General features: G+C 42.4%; 1 protein-coding gene across 14 annotated transcripts in view; it reads left to right on the top strand.

The window, feature by feature from the left end:
- Positions 1–20385, top strand: part of SHISAL1 (shisa like 1) — a 314851-nt gene that overhangs the window by 258102 nt on the left and 36364 nt on the right. For all 14 annotated transcript variants that reach the window (XR_010598389.1, XR_006173947.2, XM_065583733.1 and 11 more), the window contains one exon: positions 16727–17032. Coding sequence is in view for 12 of the 14 variants with exons in the window: in XM_065583733.1 (XP_065439805.1) it covers positions 16727–17032 (306 nt within the window). In the remaining 2 variants the exon portion in view is untranslated. The remainder of the gene's footprint in view (positions 1–16726; positions 17033–20385) is intronic.

Genomic DNA, 20385 nt, shown 5'->3' with positions numbered 1-20385 from the left:
GACTTTGTCTGTATAATTAAAACAGTACAATATCTCTAGTGTGGTCTCAGTTATATCAGTATTTAAGGTACTTTATCTCAGGCCGTGGCTACACTCGAAACTCCAAAGCGCTGCCACGGGAACACTTTGAAGTGCGAGTGTGGTGGCGCGCCAGTGCTGGGAGAGAGCTCTCTCAGCGCTGCAGGTCCTTCACCTCCACGAGGGGATTAGCTTACAGTGCTGGGCGCGCGGCTCCCAGCGCTGGGGCACTGTTTACACTGACGCTTTACAGTGCCGTAACTTGCTGCACTCAGCGGGGTGTAAAGCGCCAGTGTAGCCATAGCTTCAGTATAGCTTATTCCCAAATGGGAAGAGGAATAAACTATGCCAGTATAAGGCACCTTAATACTGGTATAAGAGCATCCACGCTAGATGTCAGGGTACATCTACACTACAGGGGGGAGTCGATTTAAGATACGCAAATTCAGCTACGTGAATAGCGTAGCTGAATTCGACGTATCGCAGCCGACTTACCCCGCTATGAGGACGGCGGCAAAATCGACTTCTGCGGCTTTCTGTCGGTGGCGCTTACTCCCACCTCCGCTGGTGGAGTAAGAGCGCCGATTCGGGGATCGATTGTCGCGTCCCCAAGGAACGCGATAAATCGATCCCCGAGAGGTCGATTTCTACCCGCCGATTCAGGTGGGTAGTGTAGACCTAGCCTTAGTTAAAAAAAAAAATCACATCTCTAACCAAAACAACTATACCAGTATAAAAACTGTCCATAGACCAGGCCTTGGATGCATGACAGAATCTAGCCTTATATTTTTACAAAAGCAATACACCAAAAACTGTTCACTACCACCAAGTTTGTTACACCTTTAGAGAAAAACTTGCAAAGCATTGTGTGCGGTTCATTCATGGGTTAATTATTCTTGTCGCCGACTTCAAATTTGTTTAGTTTATTTTGAATTACTTAGGCAATTTAGCAGTTTAGCTGAAATGTTCTTTAGCCTGTTATTTATGAACAGTGCTCTAAAGAGAGAAATTGGTAGCATATGGGAGAGAGGGTAATTTGGGGTCCCCGTTGGCAATCTAATTTTGTTTTTGTTACTTATAGAAGCCTAGAGCCTTTGATAAGCACCACTATTTATATATCTAACAATAATAATTAACAAATAATTCAGCTTTGCCTGGGAACGTGTTACTTCCATATTCCTTATGGGTGAAATTCACTCCAGTGCCAAGAACCAGCAAAAGGGCCATGTACCACTGAAGTCCTATTTTCAGGTTTGGACTGGGACTCAGTGGTGCATAAGTTTTGTGCTGCCCATCTGCACAGGGGTGAATTGTACCCTATGTGTGTTAAATCATGCACAGTAGAAGAAGAATTTAAAAAATAGAAGTCCCAGGACCATGACTTTAGCAGTGCTGCAGCTGAGCAAGTCTTCCCCTCCTTGAAACCTACTGAACTTTCAGGAATGTGAAGGGATTGGCCAGGGTCAGGAAAAGGAGTGGAAGCTACAGATCTATGAGCAACTCTGGCCACAATCTTGAGATTTCCTGGTTAGGCACTCAGATGGGTTCTCCCAGGCAAAACTAACAAAGTCAATTCCCACCCATGCGGTCAGATCATGGAGGGGTAGTTAAACGGCATTAATGAATCTCCTCCCACCCCTCCCACATTTTTCTTTTTTATGTGGCATTAATCCTAGTAGGAAAAAAAGGAAACATCTTGCTTTATTGCAGTAATTCTCCAGCTTTTCCTCCCAATCCCCACCACTCCTGCTTCAGCCATGTACATTTTTTGTGGAAAGAATACTGACCACTATGTAGAAGGGGAAGGAGAATCCTGCATCGCTGCTTCCTCCAGCCATATGAAACTTCAGTGCTTTTCCCTGCAGCTTTGCCCTCCAGTCTATATAGAGAGCCTGACCCAAAGCCCACTAACTTCAATAGGAGTCTTTCTTATAACTTAAATGAGCTTTTGAACAGGCCCATTGTGAAGGGGGAGGGGGAGTAGCATAGGATATGTCTACACCGCAGCTGAGAGTGAGCCTCCCAGCCCAGGTAGACAGGCTAGCAGCTAGTAAGCTAAAAGTAGCAGTCAAGGCGGTCAGGTGGGCTTGACAGCCTGAGCCATAACATCCATACTGCTGTCTGTCTAGCTAGACTGAGGCCTGGTATATATCAGGGTTTTACATCGGTATAACTACATTGCTCAGGGGTGTGAAAAATCTACATCCCTGGGAGACATAGTATAACAACCGAACCCCCGGTGTAAACAGCACTAGGTTGATGGAAGAATTCTTCGGTCGACCTCGCTGCCACCTCTTTAGGAGAATGGTTCTCCCATCGGCATAGGTAGTGTCTACACTGAAGCGCTATAGGTGCAGCTGTGCCGCTGTAGCGTTTTGAGTATAGACAAGCCCTGAGAGGATCTCAGCTGTAGTGTAGACATACCCATAGGGAACTGTGTTAGGACTTTGCTAGTAAGATTAAACACTGTTCTGGTTAACATTTCTTTGGACGCTAATATAGATAGAGCCCAATTTACAATTAAACTACCCTGTCACCAGTGTCCTCTATTAAATGAAAGCCAGCTATGAAAAGGATTGTTTGTGTAGACATAATTGCACACATCAGTGAAAGAAGGCTTTCATAAAACATTGTGTCCTCAGTAACTGTGGAGAATGAGGGCATGAAGATCAGTGAATTTACAGCTGAGGATTGTGGTTTTAAAAGATAAAATTGGAGAAATCTTTTTTGCTTTATTTTCCCCCTTCTCCATTCTTAGTACCATCTAAAGGCACATCTTATTTTATAGTACAATTGTGGAAGAAACTAATACAAATATAATGAATTGGAGCTCTTCTCATGGCAATCCAGAAGCTTATATCACTCTTCTAATGTTACATCCTATAATGTCAGTCAGGTTCATTTACATTTGTTCTGTTACCATAAAGATTAATACATTTTGGTAGGTGGAGAATATTGGGCTATATATCTGGTTAAAACTTTTGATGGCACAGACATATAGTTTGTAATATCCATTAATATAAATCGGTAAGAAAAGAATTGCGAGATGTGGCAGCAGTTTATTCCATCGTTTAAATAGTTTCTGCATTTGGAAAATTCTGCTTTTAGATCAGATCCTCAACTATGATTTGCACTAGCTGTGAGTATCTGGCCACCTATTTACCTGGTCAAGATTCCCATCTGCAGAAATTAAGATGTACAGCATATACGAGAGAGTGTCATAACTGAGACATCCCTATGGAGTATTCATTATCCCAGTTAAGAGATAATGCCATTTGAAAAAGCTTAAGATAAAATACTGTACAGTTTTGAAAAAATTGATACCCACTGTATTTCATCTTTATTTCTTCTTCCTTTCATATCATTTAGCAGCTTTGCTATTAAAAGAATCAGAGCTCAGAAAACAGTTTTTAAACTCATGGCACTACTCATACTGACCCAGCTAAACAGAGGAAGTTATTACCATTCTCTCCCATGGAGAAATCTGTAGGAGGGAAAATCTGATCTGGAAAAATCTGTAAATTTCATTGTATGGCGTTCCAAGGAGTTTCCTGCACATCACCCTCTCAGGTGAAGGAGTTTGCAAGTCTATGAAAGGGGAAGGGAGTTTCTGTCCTCTGACCATGAAGATATCACAAGATCTATAGGGAAATCCCAGAGACCTCAGGGTATCAGCATGGAGAGCCAGACCCCTAACCCCCATATTATTTCTGGGTCACCCTTCTCTTAGCAACATGGCTTAGAGAGCCAATGGCAGCACAGCTCCTGTGTAACATTCTTACCATAGAATCATAGAAGATTAGGGTTGGAAGAGACCTCAGGATGTCATCTAGTCCAACTCCCTGCTCGCAGGACCAACCTCAACTAAATCATCCAAGCCAGGGCTTTGTCAAGCCGGGCCTTAAAAACCTCTAAGGATAGAGATTCCACCACCGCCCTAGGTACCCATTCCAGTACTTTACCACCCTCCTAGTCAAATATTTTTTCCTAATGTGCAACTTAAACCTTCCCTACTGCAACTTGAGACCATTGCTCCTTGTTCTGTCATCTGCCACCATTGAGAACAGCCTAGTTCCATCCTCTTTGGAACCCCCTTCAGGTAGTTGAAGGCTGCTATCAAATCCCCCCTCACTCTTCTCTTCTGCAGACTAAATAAGCCCAGTTCCCTCAGCCTCTCATAAGTCATGTCCCATTCCCCTAATCATTTTTGTTGCCCACCGCTGGACTCTTTCCAATTTGTCCACATCCTTTCTGTAGTGGGGGGCCCAAAACTGGACACATTACTCCAGATGTGGCCTCAGCAGTGATGTGAATATAGAGGGGAATTATCACTTCCCTCGATCTGCTGGCAATGCTCCTCCTAATGCAGCCCAATATGCCATTAGCCTTCTTGGCAACAAGGGCACACTGTTGACTCATATCCAGCTTCTCGTCCACTGTAATCCCCAGGTCCTTTTCTATAAAACTGCCGCTTAGCCAGTCGGTCCCCAGCCTGTAGCAGGATTGAAGAATCCCATGCACTAAGTGCAGGACTCCGCACTTGTCCTTGTTGAATCTCATCAGATTTCTTTTGGCCCAGTCCTCCAATTTGTCTAAGTCACTCTGGACCCTATCCCTGCCCTCCAGTGCATCTACCTCTCTCCCCAGCTTAGTGTCATCGCAAACTTGCGGAGGGTGCAATCCATCCCATCATCCACATCATTAATTAAGAGGTTGAACAAAACCGGCCCCAGGACCGACCCCTGAGGTACTCCGCTTGATACTGGCTGCCAACTAGACATCGAGCCATTGATCACTACCCGTTTAGCCCGACGATCTAGACAGCTTTCTATCCACCTTATAGTCCATTCATCCAATCCATACTTTTTAACTTGTTGGCAAGAATACTGTGGGAGACCGTATCAAAAGCTTTGCTAAAGTCAAGGTATATCATGTCCACTGCTTTCCCCATATCCACAGAGTCAGTTATCTCATCATAGAAGGCAATCAAATTGGTCAGGCATGACTTGCCCTTGGTGAATCCATGTTAACTGTTCCTGATTACCTTCCTCTCCTCCAAGTGCTTCAAAATGGATTCCTTGAGGACTTGCTCCATGATTTTTCAGGGGACTGAGGTGAGGCTGACCGGTCTGTAGTTCCCTGGATTCTCCTTCTTCCCTTTTTAAAAGATGGGCACTATATTTGCCTTTTTCCAATCGTCCAGGACCTCCCCCAATCGCCAGGAGTTTTCAAAGATAATGGTGAATGGCTCTGCAATCACATCAGCCAGCTCCCTCAGCATTGCGTCCGGCCCCATGGACTAGTGCATGTCCAGTTTTTCTAAATAATCCTTAACCTGTTCTTTCACTACCAAGGGCTGCTCACCTCCTCCCCATACTGTGCTGCCCAGTGCAGCAGTCTGGGACCTGACCTTGTCTGTGAAGACCAAGGCAAAAAAAAAAAACATTGAGTACTTCAGCTTTTTCCACATCATCTGTCTCTAGGTCGCCGCCCCCATTTAGTAAAGGTTCCACACTTTCCCTGACCACCTTCTTCTTGGTAAAATACCTGTAGAAAACCTTCTTCTTACCCTTCACATCCCTTGCTAGCTGCAACTCCATTTGTGCTTTGGCTTTCCTGATTACATCCCTGCATGGTCGAGCAATATTTTTATACTCCTCCCTAGTCACCAATTAACGCTCTCCCCAGTGCTGAGCAGAAAGTCCCAAAGTGTTAATTAGAGCACAGCGAATAATGGATTTTTTCAGTTCAGGGGTGGAACAGAAAAAAATCTGGTTTGATTTGAACCAAAACCAATGTTTTCAAACATTTTCATCAAATCAAAAGATCGAAAAAGAAACATTTCAAGTTGACTCAAAGTGAAATTTTTCTTTTTTTCGATTTGCTTGAAGTTGATCAAGATGCTTCAGTCAACTCTAAACAAACATTTTTTCAGTTTTTCATTTCAATTCAGCCTTTTTCAGGTGTTTTCACCCTTTTAAAAAAATTGGCCAAATTTGAATTTGAAACACTGTTTCAAAATGAAAAGTCAAAAGAAAACATTTTGAAACAAATTTTTTTGACTTTGAAATTTTTTTCCCAGCTGAAACTATTAGTCAAATTCAGCTCAAATACATGAATAGTTTTGGAGTATCAGAAAATGCATTTTTGATGCAAAAAAAAAATCTGTTTGCTGAAACAATGTCACCCAGCTCTAATGTTAAAACATTAAGGGCCAAATTCTGTGCTTGGAGTAAATTGGCGCAGCTCCAGTGAAATCAGTGGTGCTGTGCCAGTTTATACCCAGGAGAGAATTTGGACCTTTGTCTTCTGGGAATTTCATATGAAATTCCACAGGTTTGTCGGAGTTCAGTACTTATAACGTGTCTGTTCCCTGGCTTCACACTTCTGACTGGGCAGTTTCTCTATTCACTTCTCCTAGCCACAAACCCTGACTGCGTGGGGTTTTTTTTGCAGCACTGAGAAGCTTTGCAGCACAGAGGTTCAGTGAAAGAGGTAATGATGCCAGTCTGCTCAGCTCTCTTTCCTCTGACAGTTTTGAGGCATTATAACAGAATTGCCACCACTTTAGTTCCCACCACTTTACGCAATCAAGGGGATAATCTAGGCTACTGTCATTAGGCTAAATCAGCTCCCTGGGAGGTGTCCTGATAAAGCAGCCATAACTGTTTGTAGGATCCTGCAACCCTTCTGCAAACAGAAGTGAATGGAAGTTTTGCCTACATAGGGTCTGTAAGATTAGACGTTAAGTAGAGTGTACGCTTATTGCAAGGGATTAATGAGAGCTAAGATTAGTGATTCTTGGTATGTATTGTACTGTGTTCAATACATACATTTCCTCTGGTCTCACTGTAAGATCAGAGATCAAAATCATAAAATATAAATGTGTGCATGTACATATACCCATACAAAGGGCACACATCGTATATATCCAGCATCTCCTTCCGAGCCTATTGTTTAAATGCTTCTTAGGTTGTGGGTTATTACTTGCAGCCAGATTCTGGGAGCCTTTTTCATCCTGAGTAATAATTTACACCACAAATAGTCCTGTTGGCTTCAATGCTAACATCAGTGGCGTTATATATGTGGCCAGATTTGGATTGATGTTACTGCAAATGGCCCTGTGTAATTGTGAGAACGAGATACCAGAAAAAATTATACCTAAATATATTTTATTACCCTTATTCAGCTATATTGTATGCATATAAACCCTAATTATTGGTTAAAAACAGTGACAATGGTTCAGTTACAATAATGCCACAGGGTTATAGCTAAAAAGGAACATTCTTTAGTCCAAAGTTTTGGGACTCCACTTATTAAATGTGCAGCAGGGTGGTGGTGTGGGTAGTTAAGAGACTAGACTCAGACCCAGGAGAGTGGGTTTCAATTCAGCAAACTTCCTTTGTGACGTCCTTGGGCAAGTCATTTGGTTTATCCGTGCCTCAGTTTCCCCACGTGTAATATGAAAATTATAGCACTTTGCTACTTCAGATAGGATTTAGTGAGGATAAATAACATTAATGTATGTGATGTGCTCAGATACTACAGTGATAGTGGCCATAAAAACACATGGGAAGACAGATCTAATTCCTCCTCCCCACCCCATCATGTTTTGCTTTCTTGTTTTTGCATACAGTACCTTGAGGATAATAAGAAAAATGCAGTAAAAGTAACAAACAATGTAGGCTTTGTTGGGAAAGTAGGCCCAGGCTGTGATTTTCAAAAGAGCCTAAGAAAATGAGGTATGATTTTTACTGGGAGCTGGGCACCTTGTTCCCTTAGGCTCTTTTACAAATCCCAGCCTTCGTATTCTACTATTTCAAAGCTTTGAGAGGGTTTGAACTTAATTTTGGTCTGAATCTAGTCCTTTTATCTCTATATTATATGGAATGAATGGGAAAACTAGAGTGAGAGTTTTATAAAGCAGTGACCTTAAAACTTGCATCCAGAGTCTAACAAGTAATACAAGAATTCCTTTCTCAAACTGACTGGGGGGAAACCCCTGTGATCAATATAAATGATCCTGAACTTAATCTACTCCTACCTGAGAAAATTAGCTTGGAAGGATACATTAGTGGACATAGTACCTCATCCAATATATTATGAATGTGGCACTGTTCATGGAGTAAGGTATTACCCAACATGAGTAAGTGGCAGACTCTGGCCCTAATAAATATCTCTGCTCTCTTGAGGCTTCATCCAAAGCCTCTTGAAGACAATGGGAAAATTCCTTTTGACTTCAGTGAACTTTGGTTCAGGTCCTTGAAGGAGCAGCTTTGCATTATTCATTAACTCAACCATTTAAATGGTGAATTAGTTTCAAAATGTACATTATGTACATGACCTTTTAGGTAGACTACATACGCTAGATTAAAACTTGATGGAATGAGCTGTACACGTGCTTACATAAGACCTGAATGTGTCTGTTCTGTTCCTGTGGACTAGAAGGGCATGATAACTACAGATTACACACTGTTGCAACTAATGTTCTAGCTTGCATCTGTTTTGATTAGTCTGCAGAAGAGCAACTTGAGAATTGTTAGACAGATGAGTGCTGGTCTCTAATCTGGTTACATTACAGTTTAGATCACTCACACCATTGGAACTCTTTTCCATGTGTTTAAAAAAAAAGTTAAGACTTTTGCTAAGGACATCCAATTAGTGCTCTGTGATTCTTTCAATATAGAGAACTTTTGAGGTGATGTTAGATTGTAGTCGACTATAACCCACATACCCATATGAGAGTTATAACTGTTACCAAGCTGTATGAATAGTATTTTAACTCAGCAGAACTGAGAAAACAGGCTAAAGTAGCAAAATGTCTAGCAAAGCACTCGTTAACTTCAATGAGAGAATGCAGAGGTTCTATATTAGCTTGCCCCTGTAGTGCTGAAAATGTACTTAATTATGCTCCATACGTTTATGAAAAGTTTTACTTCTCTTTTAACATACTGCAAGAATTCTGTGAGGTTTTCAAAAGACCAGCTGAATTCTTTTCCCCAAAAGTTTCTGTTCAAGTGAAGAGGGATACATTTGGGATGCTGTGTCAGCATCAGCCAAAAGGGACACACTTTTGACAATTAAATGATGGACTTGGTTTGGTTATGTGGTTTTCTGAAATACATCACATATGTGAAGTTTCCAAAAGATTATTCCCGCTGTCTTTGTTCTTTAAAAAAAATAATGGTTTTGGGCTGAACATATACAATACAAAATTTCTTTGAAAAGATATGAGAGATTGACAAAGCTGTGGACATCTGAAACTAGGCCTTTAAAATGGAAATGTTTGAGTGATTTTTACCTATGGGCATGCCTGTACCCTGTAATTTCATACAACTCTGATTAACCAAAACTCATAGTTCACCAGGTTTTAGTAATGTCCCCTGTGATTGTCCTATATCCTCCTATTTGCTGTGGTCCTTGTCCCTCAAGCTCTGAGCAAACCTCTTCTCTTAAGCTAGCATCTCCAATTTTCTGAAACAGTTATTTAAAGCTGTTAGATGGCCCTCAAGATCTCTAGCTAATAGAGACTGTATACATATCAACTGAGCTTAAGCCCTGGACCCAAAAATAGTTAGGCATCTACCTCCACTTGGGATTCACAACAATTAACCCTCTCCTGGAGTTAGACACCTAAGCCAGGTCAGCCCTTTCTCATGAAAAATGAGTGGTGGGGAGACAAGAGAGACAGAGAGTGAGAGAGACCATCTACGCTTTGTAGCCAATAGCTCAGTGATGAGGCACTTACCTGGGATGTGGGAGACCTGTTTCTAAATCTCCACTCTGCTGAATTTGGAGCAGGGACTTAATTAGGATCTCCCATATCCCAAGTGACTGACACTTTTGGGGGTATCTCACCAGTCTATAATGTCAATCTCTCTCTATTTAATTATTTATACAAAGCAGAACATCTTCAACAGAAGAGATTGAGAGAGATCCATGGCAGAATACCCTGGGGGTTAGAGCACTCTCCTGAAGGGGGTGTGGAGAGGGAGACCTGGTTTCCAAGACTCTTCTCCAAATCAGGCAAAGTGGGGATTTGAAAACAGCTCTCCCACAGTCCAGGTGATCCTAACCACTGGGCTACTGGGTATTCTGGGATGCACGCACACACACAAAATTCCTGAGCTGGTCACCCCGGCTGTCATTTGTGTGGGGCTCTGAGCAGGCCTGTCCCCATAGGTGAGATAGGTGGGGGAACTCCTAGGGTGAGAATCCTGCCAGGGCTTAGGTGTGAGCTGGGGTGCCAAGCAGCTCAGCACCATTAGGACTTAGGCAGTTTTGATTATGCCCACCAGCAGAAGAGAGGTTTTGAGGATCTCAGTGGTGCCCAAATGTTGGACTCAGGAGCCTACAGTGGCAGTTAGGTGCCTAAGTCACTTTATGGATTTAGCCTTTAGATACCACACTGATGGGCTCTCTAGAAAACGTAAAGGTAGCTCTGGGGACCTTTCTTTCTATAACATATATGATAAATATAATTAGGAAAGATCATACATAAGAAGTACACATGTCAAAAGAGTCACTCGTCCTCAGTTATACAGGTATCTAACCATCATCAGCCATCTGTGTATGGTTGAGAGAAAGAATCTGAAATGCATTACTACTGTAATTATCAGTCCTGTCCAGAAAACAACACTCTCCCTGGCTGTTTGCCTACATATAAATTATACAGCTGCATCGAGCTGTTTGCAAGTGTTTTTTAAAAAAAACAAAATTGTAGATTCCCCGATGTACACCAAATAGAAGCTACTGATTCTGATTTTTTTTTAAATGCTCTGGTCCAATCCTGCTTGCTAGGTGACTGAAGAGTCTAGGGATCTGGTGCAAAATTATCTTGGAAGGAGGAACAACAAAAGTGACTGTCCCTTTTGTATCTAGGGTCCAGTGTAAAAATCTCAGTAGGCTTCTGCAACTGGAAGGGGTGGAGATGAGTGAGAAAAGTATTTCCCACTCTCACAGGTCCTGATTCAAAGTCCACTGAAGTTACTCATGATATGTCTACACTGCAATTAGACACCTCCCATGCCAGCTGACTCGGGCTCACAGGGCTCGGGCTAATAGGCTGCTTAACTGTGGTGTAGACGCTCTGGGACCCTCCCACCTGAACATCCACACCACAGTTAAACAGCCCCTTAGCCCGAGCCCTGCGAGACCGAGTCAACTGGCACGGGCCAGCCACGGGTGTTTAATTGCAATGTAGACCTACCCTCTGAGGCTATATGTCAGTATAGCTTATGTCACTGAGGGGTGTGAGTAAGCCACTCCCCTGAGCGACAGAAGTTACACCGACCTAAGCACCAGCATGGACAGCGCTATGTCGGCGGGACAGATTCTCCTGCTGACATAGCTATCAGCACTCGTTGACGGCGGATTAATTAAGTCAATGGAGAGCTCTCTCCCGCTGGCTTAGAGAGGCTATACTAGAGAGCTTACAGCGGCGCAGCTGCATCAGTGCAGCTGTAGTCTCTCTAGTGTAGCCATAGCCTTGGTCTTTTCATTGACTTCAAATGGACTTTGGATCAAGCCTATGCTGTATTAGAATGAAAGCCAAAGTATTGGGTCATTGAGCTTTCCTAATAGGCCAATGAGTTAACCTGCTTCTAGTTAGTAGGTTAAAAGAACACTCTCAGGTAATTTATGCTCCAGATTTAGGTATTGTATTATTAAAATTAGTGATGGGCCTGAATAGGAACCTTCAAAATGAAAACCTTTGCACTTCTTAGGAAGACACAGGGGAACAAGGGTAGAGAACATGATTTCAAACCTGAACAATAACACTCATCAGAACTGCTTGACTTAGGGAATTTCTGTAATGGATTGAATCGAAATAACCCTGAATCTTGAGATTTGAAATCCACTGTAAACCTGGATAAAAGAAGAACAGGAGGACTTGTGGCACCTTAGAGACTAACAAAAAGGTGCCACAAGTACTCCTGTTCTTCTTTTTGCGGATACAGACTAACACGGCTACTACTCTGAAACTTGTAAACCTGGATGTGACTATTGATGTAAATGTTAACGGAAATTAAAATATTTCCTTGCAACCCAGATAATGCATCCATGTGAAAGCACAGGAGAACTAGAGAGTAGTGAAACTAACTAGAAATATGAAACTTAGAGCTTGTCCACCTGGCTTCACAGTGCACACTACAGGGATGGGGGCTGCAGTGCACACTGAATGTTATACTCTAACTGCCTGGTGCAGACCCTGCTAGCACAAACTAGAAGGTACCTAGTTCGAATTAATGTAGTTCTGTTTCAAATAGGATTATGTTAACCTGAACCCTTCGGTGCATGCTGCAATTCACATGCCTGTAGTGTGCACTATGGGGCCAGGTAGACAAACCCTCCAAGGAAAAAACAATCTCCTGAACTGAGAATGAAACTGAGCTGTTCTGACTCCCAGTTCACTGGGCTGTTTGCTACACCTCATTGTCTCCCAACAATGCACAGTACATAGTCTTGCACATTTTTTCATAGTATTATTTTTTCTTGCTGCATGTAAAAGCTTTAATTTCAATATTATGTGTATTAAAGTTAATATTTTGCACCATCATAATGTGTAACAAACCATACCAATGTATGGAGTTTCTCCCTGTGAACGACCCATATAATTTATTAATTGCCTGTGATTTGCACAAGGCTTCTTCAACAATGCTGTTGTCCCACTATATCTTAATTAAAATAATGCAGTTTCATTTTTGTACTTGTCAGAAACAGCTGTTATTTACAAGGAACAGATGGAGAACCCACATACAGCATGATTAATAAATTGTTGCTTTAAATTGCAGTGCTCAAAATAGACCTAATTTTTCACTAAGCGATTTTTAATGGACAAAACAAATGCCTAAACAGAACCATAAAAATGTCCATATGAAACAACTAGAATAGGGTTACCATTCGTCCGGATTCCCCCGGACATGTCCGGCTTTTAGAGTTAAAAATAGCGTCCGGGGGGAATTTGTAAATGTCCGGACTTCCCCCCCTCCCCTCCCCATGCAGAGCGCGTGCGGCTAACAGGGCAGCCGGCCGGATGGTGCCATTTACATGGGGCTCCGACAGCCAGAGAGAGCCCCTCCTTCACTTCCCCCTCCGCTCCCCTGCAGCTGAGAGCACTCCCTCCCTCCCTGCATTCGCAGATCACCAGCCGGCCGTTCGCACCGGCAGTCTGGAGCTCCTCCCCCTGCTCCTCCTCCCCCGCACGCTGGTCCGAGCGGCAGAGTAAGGGGGCCAGGGGGTCAGAGAAGCGGCAGGGAGGTTCTGGAGTGGGCAGTCAAGAGACAGGGAGCGGGGGGGGTCGGGAGTTCGGGGGGGGGCTTTCTAGGGAGGGTGGATAAGGTTTTGGGCAGTCAGGGTACAGGTAGGGGTAGGGTCCGGGGGGGCAGTTAGGGTGGGGGGGTCTCAGGAGGGGGTAGTTAGGGGACAAGGAACAGGGAGGCTTAGGTAGGGGGTGGGGTTCTGGAGGGCAGTTAGGAGCAGGGGTCCCAGGAGGGGGCAGTCAGGGGACAAGGAGCGAGGGGAGGGTTGGGAGTTCTGGGGGGGGCTGTCAGGGGGCAGGAGTGGGGAGAGGGATCGGAGCAGTCAATGGGACAGGGAGCAGAGGGGTTTAGATGGTCGGGAGTTCTGGGGGGGGCTGTCAGGGGGTGGGGAGTGGTTGGATGGGGCGTTGGAGTACCAGGGGTCTGTCTGGGGGTGTGGATAAGGGTTGGGGCAGTCAAGGGACAGGTAGGGGGTAGGGTCCTAGGGGGCCAGTTAGGATGGGGGGAGGGTCTCAGGAGGGGGCAGTCAGGGGACAAGAGGCAGGGAGGCTTAGGTAGGGGGTGGAGTCCTGGGGGGCAGTTAGGGGCAGGGGTCCCAGCAGGGGTCAGTCAGGGGACAAGAAGCGGGGGGAGGGTTGGGGGTTCTGAGGGGGGTGGGATGTGGGAGGGGCAGGGGCGGGGCTAGGGCAGGACAGGGGGCAGGACGGGGGGCAGGGCTAGGGCGGGGCTCCTCCCGTCCTCTTTTTTGCTTGCTGAAATATGGTAACCCTAAACTAGAAGAAAAGGTAATGTTCCTGCCTCCAAGTTCTTGCTAGCATATAAGTGACACGATTTCTAACTTTATGGGAAACAAAAATACATTTTCCTTCCCCCTGTGGCCCAAATTCTGTTCCCAGAAGTGGGCCCTGGTGACTTCAGTGAGATTCAGTGATTCCAATGAACAAGATTTCTCCTTGTGGAGCTCATCCTGAATCCTTCACGCCTGTCTCCCCTTTCATTTTCTAATGGAGTGACTCCAGAGTTTTACCAGTGTAAACAAGAGTATATCAACTGAAAAATCAGGAGCATTGAAAATCTTTGCCCAAACCTCTCAGGTTATATTTTAGGCTCCAGTCCTGCAAAGACTTACAAAAATTACCAGGGACTACTTGTAGTTCATAAAGTTAAGCACATGCACAAGTTTTCACAGGAACAGGCCTCTTAGAGGATCAGATGGGATTTTCAAAAACACTCAGCATTGCTCTGCCTCTATTCCCACTGAAGATTTAATACTAAACACTATTAGAAATCCCAGACTTAAACAGCCAGTGTTTATTTGTAATTTTAAAGCTACACGCTCATCGGACCCGTTAAGGGGCCTGTTCCTCCTCTCTTTAGCACCAACTTTAATCCAGTGTTACTTCACTGAAGTCACTAAAGTTACACTAGTGTAAATCCATGATAAATGAGAGGTGAATTGGGCCCTTTAAATCTTGATGTGACAGGAACTCAGAATTGTACCTGAAATTTTGATTTAAAACAAAATTAAAGTTATATGTGCATGTTCTTGAATCTTTTGTCCCCTATTTCCTGGATAACAAAATCTGCCTTCAAAATGCTTTCATTTTTTGATTGCCTTTTAAGGCAAATTGTGGTGTCCAGCCATAATCTGTGTGACACACTGGACAGCATTGTGTGTGTGTGTGTGTGTAGAATAACATAGAAATGTACAAAACTGATAATGCACTTTTATTATGTGATAACTTTGCTGGAAGCGTTGACAGAAATACAGGAAAAAAGCATTGTGTTTGCAGGCTAGCACAGTAAATCTCAGGTAGCTATAACATGCTACATTGGTTCACAAGCACATGTTTTTGGACTTTGAATCACACCACTACTTAGTCTTTAGATTTTTTTTTCATTTAAGAGCCTGAACCCTAACAGAGGCAAAATTCCCCTTGAGAGACTCCCATTGACTTCAGTGGGAGATGGGTCAGGACCATAGTGCAATAGATTTTCCCCCCTCCCCTCTCCCAGCTTTACAAACATATAAAAAGAAGTCAGACCCTGCCTTGAACTGCTTACAGACTCCACCCCGTTCAACACAGAATAGCTTAATGAAGTAAATCACTGAATACAGAGCTGGGTTGAAGATGGCATACCATTTTTGTGAAGGATTTTTGAGATTTTTTTGAAATTTGGCTTTGTCCCAAATCAGATTGAAAACCAAACATTTCGAAATTCTCAAGGAAGGAAAAATTCTGGAAACAAAACATTTTGTTTCAACTTCAACTTTTTTGTTTTGCATTATATGTCATTAATACAAAGTATTTAACGATTCAAAACAGTCATTTCAAAACACAAATTCCAAATAGTGTCTTCTCAAACTGTCAGAATGGGACATGTCAACATAGTTAGCATTTTTCCTGGTTTTTCTTCCATCACAACATTTGGGGGAAATCAACCCAATTTGACAGAACACTTAAATTTCAGCAGAACTGCACATTGTCGGAATGTGATTCTGTCAAAGTTTCTCTCACCAGCTGTAGCTGAATACATTCATTGCTTTCACTGCTTTCAACGGGGTGCTGGTGGGTGAATGGCAGGTTTAGATCATTTGGAATTCCAGTCAATGATGTATGCCTAAAGCATTACTTGGGGGGCATATTGCAATTCTTTAGGTGGTTTTCAAGACTCTGCATCTCTATCTACTTCCCCTTTTGCTTCCTTTTCTTTTCCCACTCTCTGCCCTGCGTTTTTTCATCACATCAGCCCTTTTGTCAGGAACAACCTTCCTCCCCCATACACCTAGCAGCCTCCATTCTCCCACTTTAAATTCCTCCTCAAAACCTGCACGTTTGTTCTAGCCTAATTCTTCCCCAATCCCCAGTCTCACATACCAAATGCCAATAGACCTAACAATCAGTTTAAAAAAAAAAAAAAAAAAAAACAGCTAAACTTGCTGTCTCAACAGTGTTTTCCACTCTCCTTTGCTTTTATCTCCCTACTATGCTCTCTCACTTTAGTTGATATCTTTACTCATTCTGTTCTGTCTTTATTCAATTAAGCTTTTTGTGGCACTTTTGTTATAAGTCAATGGCAGGGTGGTAACCATCCTGATCTTACTCATATATATGTTATAGCTATGCCAAAATTTCCTCCTAAGCCTACTCTGTGTTTTCACCTCTATACTTGTTGAATGAATTGTATTATAAAATCACTGGTCTTTGTAATGTTGAGTTTTGATGTACTTTGTACTAGTGAAATGCAACATTTTGGGTAACTACTCTCTTAACACTACTCTACCAAAAATACCTGCTCCTCTTAGATGAAAATCCTGATTATTTTTCAAACAAACAAACAAACCAGCAAACAAACCCCCCTGATAAATAGACTGATGACAGTGAATGATCTGTTAAATCATTTCCTTTGTTGTTTTCTTTCCCTCCTCCCCCCTTCCTCCCCAGCAATTACAGTGCGTTGTTAGGAGTGTGGATCTATGGCTTTTTTGTTGTGATCTTGCTGGTACTGGACCTTTTATATTACTCATCAATGAACTACGACATTTGCAAGTTTTACCTGGCAAGGTGGGGAATCCAGGGAAAGTGGATGACACAGGCACAGAGCCGATGGATTAACCCTGCTCAGAATCCAAGCCAAGTACAGACTCAGCCTCAGTCTCAGCCTCAGCCTCAAATGTCACAGGCAGTACATACTTTGAAAGGAGATGCTTTAAACCCACCATTGATGTCTTTTCAGAGTTCATCAGCCTGGTAAGTTAAGATACTTTTGCACCATATTCTTTTGTGGTATAAACAGTCAGCTGTCTTTTTGGAACATCATTATCAATTATGCGCCAGACCCTCAGCTGGTATATATTGGCATAGCTCCATTGAAGTTATCAGCAGAGGATCCGAACCATATAAATTTTACAGTATGAACTGCATTATAGAACCACCCCTCAGAAGAAATGCATCAGCTTCATAGAAAATTATGATAAAAATATGATGGTCTCTAGAGAAATGTGTGCTGGAGGTAAGTAAATTTACAGTACTGTGTGAATATCAATAGGTTTGGAAGGATTAGATTTTTATCGGTAAATGTCATTAAATGTCAATTTCACTGTACACACACACACACACACACACACACACACACAAACCAACAAAAATATATTTCCACTGATAATCGAAATATACAGATCAGCCAAGTAAGAAAAATGCTGCTTGAGAACTTAGTTTGATTTAAGAATATTTACTTTGTATAGTTTGACATGTGATGTTGACAATTTGTGTTTTAACAGTGATAAAACTTTAACTTTTTGAATCTCAATATCTACTGTCATTAAATAATTATTGTCTGATACCCTACATTGTCTGACCTTCCCATAATTTCTGCATACTGTTAAAATTTAAATCAATAAAAATAAAAAAACCTTAAAAATAAACATTGATATTATCTATCAACATTCTAAAAAAAATAATGAATTCTGCCAAACTAAATATAAACAAGGTTACAATCTTTGCTTCGACAGTGTCCACTGAAGAGTTAATTATTAATCTAGCATGCAAATAAAATTCTAAATGTACCAAAGGTTTTGCCATGTATAGCAATTAATCTGTTTTCAGTTTAAAAAACAACACATTAACTCCAAGTGTTCAATGTAAACACTAAGAAGTGGAAAACAGTTTTAATTAGAGGTGTGAGAAATCCATACTCTCCACTGAGACACAGAAACAATGTGAAAACTAGCTTAATGTCTTATCTGCTTAGCCACAGAAATATAGCTGTATGTTACAGTGGGGAGAAAATGATTGTACGGATTTAAAAAGGAAAAGTGATAGTCTAGGGTTTTTTTTATTATTATTATTTCTGCTATGTTGTATAAATGTATATCAAAATGTGTTTTAATACCAACAGTTCTATAGCACTTAATGTTTTTAAATTATCTATTATTTGTATGGTGTCATGGGCAGATAGGGTACTCTACAGAAATATAAGAAGGAAGGGCCCCAACTCAAAGAGTTTATAATCTAAAAGGATAGCACAGTGAATGTAGACAACATTCTGACAGTGGTAGTGGAGGGGAGTTACAAAAGTTAACTATCAAGGGTTGCAAAAATTAATGATCATTTTGGGGTTTGTTTTGCTTCCTGTGAAGAGTTCATGGTCAGGCATTGGAACAGGGTTGGTGCGAACAGTTAACTGAAAGACATGTGTAGAGCTGGTCGAGAATTTTCTGCTGGAAAATGCCCTTATCACAAAAAAAATCAGAACTTTTAAGGCTGGGAGCCAGGGTAGTTAGGCTTCAGCAGCCTGCCTCAAAGGTTCTTTGTAGTGTGTTGGTCCCAGGATATGAGAGAGACAAGGTGGGGGAGATAAAAATTGTGGGGGAAATTGGTGGAAGAGACAAGCTTTCATGCTTCACAGAGTCAGGTCTGGAAATGGCAACCAGAGAGTCACAGCTGAATACAGGATGGAACAGATTGTTAAGCATAAGGGGTTAACACATATTGCAAGAAACCCCTTGAAATGAAGTGGGCAATTAACACCACTACAGTCATAGGACAAAGGAGGAGGAGTAGGTTACAAATTGTTGTAAAGAGCCAAAAAAACAGTGTCTCTGTTGAAACCAGGATTTTTAGTATCTAGCAGAGTTATGAAATAAGTTCCTAAGGGTCATCTTTTGAAGGTACACCTCTACCTCGATATAACGCTGTCCTTGGGAGCCAAAAAATCTTACCGCATTATATTGAACTTGTTTTGATTCGCCGGAGTGCGCACCCCCCCCCCCCCGGGAGCGGTGCTTTACTGCATTATATCTGAATTCGTGTTATATCGGGATAGAGGTGTATTATTCACGTTTCCTTTGAGGGTGAGGACTGATCAGATATAGAGTGATTGCTTTGTGAAAAAGTGTTCACCCACAGGTGACAGGGCATTTTTGTCTTTTATCATTTTTCTGCATAGGTTAATTCATGAGTACAGCGATTGTTTGGTTTCACCCACATAGTTGTTGTTGGGGCATTTGATGCACTGGATGAGGTACAACACATGTTATGATGGGGATATATAGGAAACATGGATCTTGAAAGGTGTATTGTAGGGGTGAGGATATTGATTATTGTAACAATGGAGATATGCCTGCAGGCTTTGCATCTGTTGTTCTGGCAGATGCTTTGAGCTGGTGTATGGTGGTCTTTGGGGAGCTTGCTTCTGATGGTAAGCTTCGCGTGGTAGGGAGGCTGTTTGATGGCCAGAAGATGGGGGCTGGGGAAAGATTTCTTTCAAAATGTGGTCCCCATCAAGAATGGGCTGCATTTGTTTGGTGATACCCTTATAGGTTCGAGTGAGGGTTGGTAGGTGACAACTAGGGGTACAACTACATTTGCAAGTGGACCCAGTTACTTGTCAGTATACTGCTAGAACCTGCCTGTACCCACACTGAGTGTCCACCTATCCTGTGCTGGGCAGAGGTATATGCCATGTCTTCATCCACACTCCCTTTCAGCGTGTGTCATTAGTGCTAACATGTCAGGGCAGTGTCCTAGGGTTGCCACTCATCTGGGTTTACCTGAACAGTCTGGTTTTTGGCTTCTGTGTCTGGGAGCCATTTGACAAGCCCCGATGTCCAGTTTTAAGTGAAATGCATAAGCAACGCCAACAACCTTACTGTTTCAATATGTTGTTTAGTACTGAAATAAACATTGTATGTTTCTGTGTTATTTTACATTACATATGTGAAAATATGCACTGTTCATTCATTGAACTTCAAATGTCACGTAGCTAAGCCTAGCACTTTCTGGTGTCTTGTTTTGACATATATATTACTCTTGGGGGCATTCTGCACCAAAAAATAAAAATTCTGCAACATTTGTCAAAATAACAAACACCAGTTTCAATTATTTTGGTAATTTATTTCAAAATACCTGTCAGTAAGTATGTGTATAACAATGCAGACACACAAAAATTCCCCCAGAAATAGAGAGTTAAAGAAACCCCTATGACAACCCAGTACCTGTTTCTCTGCCTCCCCCCAGTCCAGCACAACCCCTCCCCCCCCCAGAGCCCAGCCACAGGGTGCCCCCTTGCCCAGATACCCACACCCCATCACTCCCCAGAGCCC

This window comes from Chrysemys picta, chromosome 1 (assembly GCF_011386835.1).
Source record: "Chrysemys picta bellii isolate R12L10 chromosome 1, ASM1138683v2, whole genome shotgun sequence".
In the NCBI taxonomy this organism is placed as follows: domain Eukaryota; kingdom Metazoa; phylum Chordata; order Testudines; family Emydidae; genus Chrysemys; species Chrysemys picta.
This window is presented reverse-complemented; position numbering and strand designations above follow the sequence as displayed.